Below are 5,706 nucleotides of genomic sequence, written 5' to 3'. Positions count from 1 at the left end.
AAATCTCGAAGAAACAACGATAAAAATTCAGAAAAGCTCCTGGTCGTTTAAAGGGAGGCAACGTTTCACCGGTGGAGGGTCTCGCAGCGCGCCCAAGAACAACCGTAACCCGTCGGTCGAGCCTCAGTTCGCTTCTAAAAATTTGTTTTTTTTGTTTAATTTTTATTTAGAATTCTGATTTATCGTTTCCTAATTTTCAACAGAACCTCGTTAAATTTTCAAAAAATCACATTTTCCAGGTAATATGCGTTACATCTCCGCTTATCTCCTTGCCGTCCTCGGAGGAAACGCCAACCCACATGTGATTCTTTTTTTTGATTTATGAATAAAAACCGGACTTTTAACGCATAAAAGTAATAATACTGTAATATTTTTTTCAGGCTGACGACATCGAAAACATCTTGAGCGCTGTTGGAGTTGATGCTAATGCCGAATCCGTCAATCTTGTTGTCTCCGGACTGGAGGGAAAGAACATTGAGGAACTCATTGCTGCAGGATCAGCAAAGCTCGCTACTGTAAGTTACTATCCGGGAAGGAACGATTTCTTTTTAACAAGCCGGTTGAAAAAAGGTCAAACTCGAGCGGAAGCTTATAAATTTTCGAAAATGCCGTTTTTGTTGTAAGAACTAATTTTTCTGAAACTCGTGATAAATTTTCAGATTTCTGGAGGAGTCGGAGCCGCCTCGTCTGCTGCCCCAGTAACCGGAGGTGCTGCACCAGCCGCTGACAACAAGCCAGCCAAGAAGGAAGAGCCAAAGGAGGAATCTGATGACGATATGGGATTCGGTCTTTTCGACTAAAGCTTATGGATGTTAATAAATTGTTATTATTTTCTTATGTTCCTCTTATACATTTAACAGTTCACAAACTCTTATTGAGTGAAACTCGTTACAAAAAAGTGGGAATACACTAATACACTTCATCTTTATTTATTACCATATGGGAGATAGTTTTTATAACTTGTGCTGTTTTCTCTCAATAAAAGATCTCGTTTCATAAGTCTTGCAAATCAATGGCATCTTATTTTTACTGATTATCTAAAAAAAAACTAAGATTCGAAAAAAATTACACTTTGATGAAAGCAAGGCTGTGCAAAATGGCGGCCGGCACCGGCTTTTATGTGAAAGCCGTGAAAAGTCGAGGCCGGCCGCGTCTAGCCTTATAAAAACGTGTGAAGTGAAAATCTATTAGTTTTTGAAGAATTTCGTTTTTTTTTTGTGTCCCACTTTTAAAAAAAATTTACATTTCTCATGAAACAATTATTTTAAAAAGCCGTGAAAAGCCGCACGGTTAGCCTGGGCCGGCCGCGGCTTTTTCGAATATTTTTTCGGACGCCGCGGCCGGCCGTGGCACACCCTTGGATGAAAGCTACGGCAATTATATAAAATCGGTAAATTAATGAAGTTTTGAAATTCAAATCCTAAATATCCTATGTTTTTTAATTCACAAAATTTTGATTTCTCTTTTAGTTTTTACGATATGTACCTTTAAAGTTAGCCGAAATCCCACTGATGAAAGGGCGCCGGGTGTTCAGTTTTATATATTTTCTACAGGAAATCAAGATTTCTGAAATCCCTGCTTTTCAGTAATGTAAGTTTGTTCTAGTACTTATTGAAAAGTTTAAAAATACGTAATAAATTACTAGTTTCATTATTTTTGGTAGACACTATTACTGATTAGTTCTGTGTCATTCTTGAAATCCAGTCACCTCATGGAAACCTGAAATTCAGAAAACACAGATCAAACCATTCTTTCAGAAACCAAGATCTCTTTTCACTCTCTTCTTCTTCTATTCTTATCTTTATCTCTCTGTTTGTTTTAAAACTATCCGTTTTGCGAAAAACGACCATAAGGAGAAGCCGAAGACGTCACCCTGGAATTCTCGGAAGGCATCATCTGAAGAGAAGCCCCTCAATCAGTCAAAGGACAGCTATCAGTAAAGCCGATCAATAGCCCTGTCTCCTTCTTCTTTTTCTTATCAATAGTATTTTCTTCTGATAAGCTTCTTCTTCTCTACATCCCGTATATTCTCGTCTATTATCACATACAAGCTTCTTCTTCTTTTTCTTCTTCTTCTTTTTCCGAATTACCCTTCTTCCTTCAACAATGTTTATTTCGTTTTTTCACACTTCTTGAAACACAAATGCCCTTCCCTCAATTTTCCTTTTAATACCGTTTCTGATTCTTATCCATCTTTTTAAGCTTCTTCTTCTTCTTCCTCCTCTTCTATTAATTCTTCGAATTTCCTTCCCTTGTTGCGTAACAGATCGGTATCTTTTGAGTGACAGGAGCTGCCCGGTTTTGCCTTTTTTTTTACGTTTTTTATTCTTGCCCAAGGCCGCTCCCAACTTCTTCTTTTCCATCCGAAAAAAACGCCAGACATAATTTACAAGCATAACAATGACTCTCCGGGCGGCCGTCTTTTTCCGAACAGAACAGTTACTCGTCCAGTTTTACGACATTTTGTCCTCGAGGAAAAGGAAGAAGCTAATCGTCCGATTTCTGAGATAATTAGAGGTAGATAATGACGTGGCATTCTGTCTCGTTGCGTCGTTACTTCTGAAGCCATTTTTGTGTGTCTGGAAATGACGAAGATTGTCATCTTTATTATCCCCTCAAATTGAGTTGAAACCGGACAGGATAAGGAAGGATAGAGATAGATAAAAGTTTTTTTTGTTGGAAACTCAAAAAACAGAGAGAAGTAAGGAACGTTGTTAATAGATGATTACGAAAAGATACTTGATGAATCGAAGATCACCTGATAAAAGATACCGGCAATCGTTTTGAGTGGTAGGGTGTAATAACTGATTTATGTCGATTTTTCCAAATGATAGATGAAGGGGAATTCTGATGAAGCTGAACAGTGATAATTCTTATGACTGATAGAATAAAACATGATTGAAAATATTTTCGTTTCTAAATCGATGGGCTCGAACTTCGAATAATCCCACATTCCCGTTGAAACTGAGATTCGTTTCTCAACTTTGGCATAATATCTTGAGAATTCCAAAGTTTGCCTATAGAGAGATATCCAGAACCAACCACTCTCGTTAACATAGCTTCAGAGGAACTACATATATTTATTGTGTCCACCTACTCTACAGTAACCCAGATAGAAAATTGGAATTACAACAAGGGACTCCAGAGAAACCACATTGTTGGAATTTCGAAGTTTCTTTCTTCATGTGTCAATTTCGTGATATTAAGGCATTCAGAAAATTAGATGTTTCTATTTTTGCTCATAATTTGGCTTGTCTTTCTAAATGGCGTAAATACTTAAAGTATTTCCTCAAAGAAGACCACCTGAACCGTTAACTTTGAGCTCAATTATTTCGATCGTTGGGAAAGATATTAAAATTTTGTAAACTGATAAAATGTTTAATATATTATCAGTAGTTTTTTGTCAGTTCGAACATTTTTGGTATCTTGCAAAGAATCGAGATAAATGAGCTCTAACTTGACAGTGTGGGGGCCATTTCTAACACAGGTTGTACGGTAACTATTTTAAAGTATGTTTTCTCAATTTTGGATTCCACCTCCGATATTTATTTGAAAAGCGAAAGTTCTATGCTTCTTCTTGGCTGTCCCAAACGTTTTGAAAAAAAAAACAATACAGCACAATTAGATTTTCTGCAAACAGCTCCATGTCACTTTCCCTTTTATTCTTCAAATACATCAATTTCCCCTTCAAAACCACCTGCCCTTTTCACTTTTTTTTTTTCTTGTCCCCCAGAAAATAATTTGCTCTTTTTGACAACTTGATGTGCTTCAGATGTTTCTCATGACCTTCAATCCGCCTTTCCTTCTCTGTTAACCATCTGCACAACGTCAATCTAGCGTTCCAATGCCATTGCTCAAATTCCTTTGGCAACTTTCACTCATCGTTTTTTTCTAATGTCCTCCTCCCCTTTCCTCTTTTACTTTCCTTTTTACGTCATCGTTGTCTTACACTTTTTTCTCTCCTTGGCATCTGAAGAACGCTCCGCCCTCTTTTGCGCCGTGTGCCTCCTTTTTTGAAAATGGTATATTCATTCAGTTATTCTTAACCATACTAGCTGGCAGTTCACTATCAAGCTGCTTGTTACTTGGGCTTGTATTACAAGCCTTGAAGCTCAATATATACATCTGTTTCTTTAAGATTGTTTTGCATCTTTTCATTTTTTTAAAAGAGATATTTCGGAGTTTGTTTGGAGTTAGGATATGCATTCTGGCATAAGGCGGACAATTCATATTGTTCACTCTGCGTACAGCTATCGGCCTACCGCTTTAGCTTCTCCCAGTGGCTCAGTCGGTAGCTGCGCCGCATCTTCAATACTCATCTCACGACTCCTCTAGAGGTTTAAATGAACAAAATTTCGAGACAGTTATTTTTTTCCCATCTCTAAATAAAAGATCCAACGTACTTGATGTCTCTTATTTCCACTTGAAAATCTCGGGGGGAAGTCATCCCTCTTCTGATTCTAAAATCGCCGTATCTGCTTCTTCTTCTCCTTATCCATCTTCATTTTTCTCTTCTATTTTCCACTTGAACACCAAAAAAAAAACTAATGATCCTGTCATCATTTATCTCAATGATTAATTGGTTGATATGCCTATTTCCTCTTCCTTCTCTCCAACAATTTCTTATTTAAGATTTTGAAGAACTTCGAATTTTGAAAATGTTGCAAAGATTACAAGGGGTGGATATCATTAAAAAAAGGAATGAAAGAAGGCTAACTTTCTGATAACATTCACTTTCTTTTTTTCTTTTCTCTCTCGATCGTCTTGCTGCTTGTCGATTCATATGATAAGGCTAATGAATCCGGGTTACTTGGCAGTTAACAATTCTTCTCATGGAGAACAATTTTATATTCTTGGTAGATTTGTATTTTTTGAGAAGCACGAAAATTGTTAGAAATGTAATAATTGCACGCCGTTGTGATTTTCGTGAGGTGAAGCAACTTTGACAAGCGATAACTCAGCTCAACCTTTATAGAATATTTTGAAAATTGCCAGTTTCTTGATGAATCATTTAAGTTTTTGCTCTCCAAGTTTCAACCCAATACAACCCTTGTCTCAAGTGTTATGCTGGTATAAACTTGAGTCGGTGTAATTTTGCGCCACCCTGTAAATTGTTGAAAAAGTATTCTTTTTTTATTTTTTGTGAAAATAGAGAAATTTAAGTTTATCTGCTTTTCTATTTGATCTTTGACAAATCAGCTGACAATCTTATCGAGGAGATTTGACAAAATTCAGAATAGCTTCAATTAATCTATTGAGAGACGTACCAGTTCGAAGTAGATAAAGCTGCACAAAGATGCATTCATTGAAAAAAACATAATATTCCGACAAATTTCATCCTTCAACCTTCTAATCAAATTTGGAAACCAGATAATCCTCCAAATCGATTGATCCTTCTCTACAATTGAAACACTTGTGTTTCATATAACCAGTCAACATGTCTATTCTCCTTCACCATCATCTCATAATAGATTCTTCCTCCCCATTATCAATAATAAGCTTCTCTCTTTTTCTTCATCCATTTTTTTTCCTCAACATGCAATCTGGTTGATTTGCCATCCAACCGGCCCCCTCCTTCGATGAGGCAATCCATACCCTCCTCCTTTAATTTCTCTGTTGCCATTGTGTCATCCGTGTAGCTCCGCCCAATTTCAAAACACTGACCTCCTCTTTTGTAGGTTGATGAGAAGAGACTAGAGAATCCGG

General features: G+C 36.9%; 2 protein-coding genes across 2 annotated transcripts; both read left to right on the top strand.

Moving 5' to 3' along the window:
* Positions 1-244: 244 nt before the first annotated feature.
* On the top strand, positions 245-800 carry CBG08266 (the record flags this gene model as incomplete). Its single annotated transcript, XM_002639884.1, has 3 exons — positions 245-301; positions 381-515; positions 660-800. The coding sequence occupies 3 exons, from the start codon at positions 245-247 to the stop codon at positions 798-800; spliced, it is 333 nt and encodes a 110-aa protein (XP_002639930.1).
* Positions 801-1,096: 296 nt separating this feature from the next.
* CBG25329 lies at positions 1,097-1,940 on the top strand (the record flags this gene model as incomplete). The annotated part of the gene is made up of 3 exons (XM_045236191.1): positions 1,097-1,149; positions 1,369-1,373; positions 1,705-1,940. 3 exons carry the CDS (start codon positions 1,097-1,099, stop codon positions 1,938-1,940), a joined length of 294 nt encoding a protein of 97 aa, XP_045098774.1.
* Positions 1,941-5,706: the final 3,766 nt, after the last annotated feature.

The sequence above is a fragment of the Caenorhabditis briggsae genome (genome assembly GCF_000004555.2).
Source record: "Caenorhabditis briggsae complete genome, chrI, whole genome shotgun sequence".
NCBI classification, from domain to species: domain Eukaryota; kingdom Metazoa; phylum Nematoda; class Chromadorea; order Rhabditida; family Rhabditidae; genus Caenorhabditis; species Caenorhabditis briggsae.
This window is presented reverse-complemented; position numbering and strand designations above follow the sequence as displayed.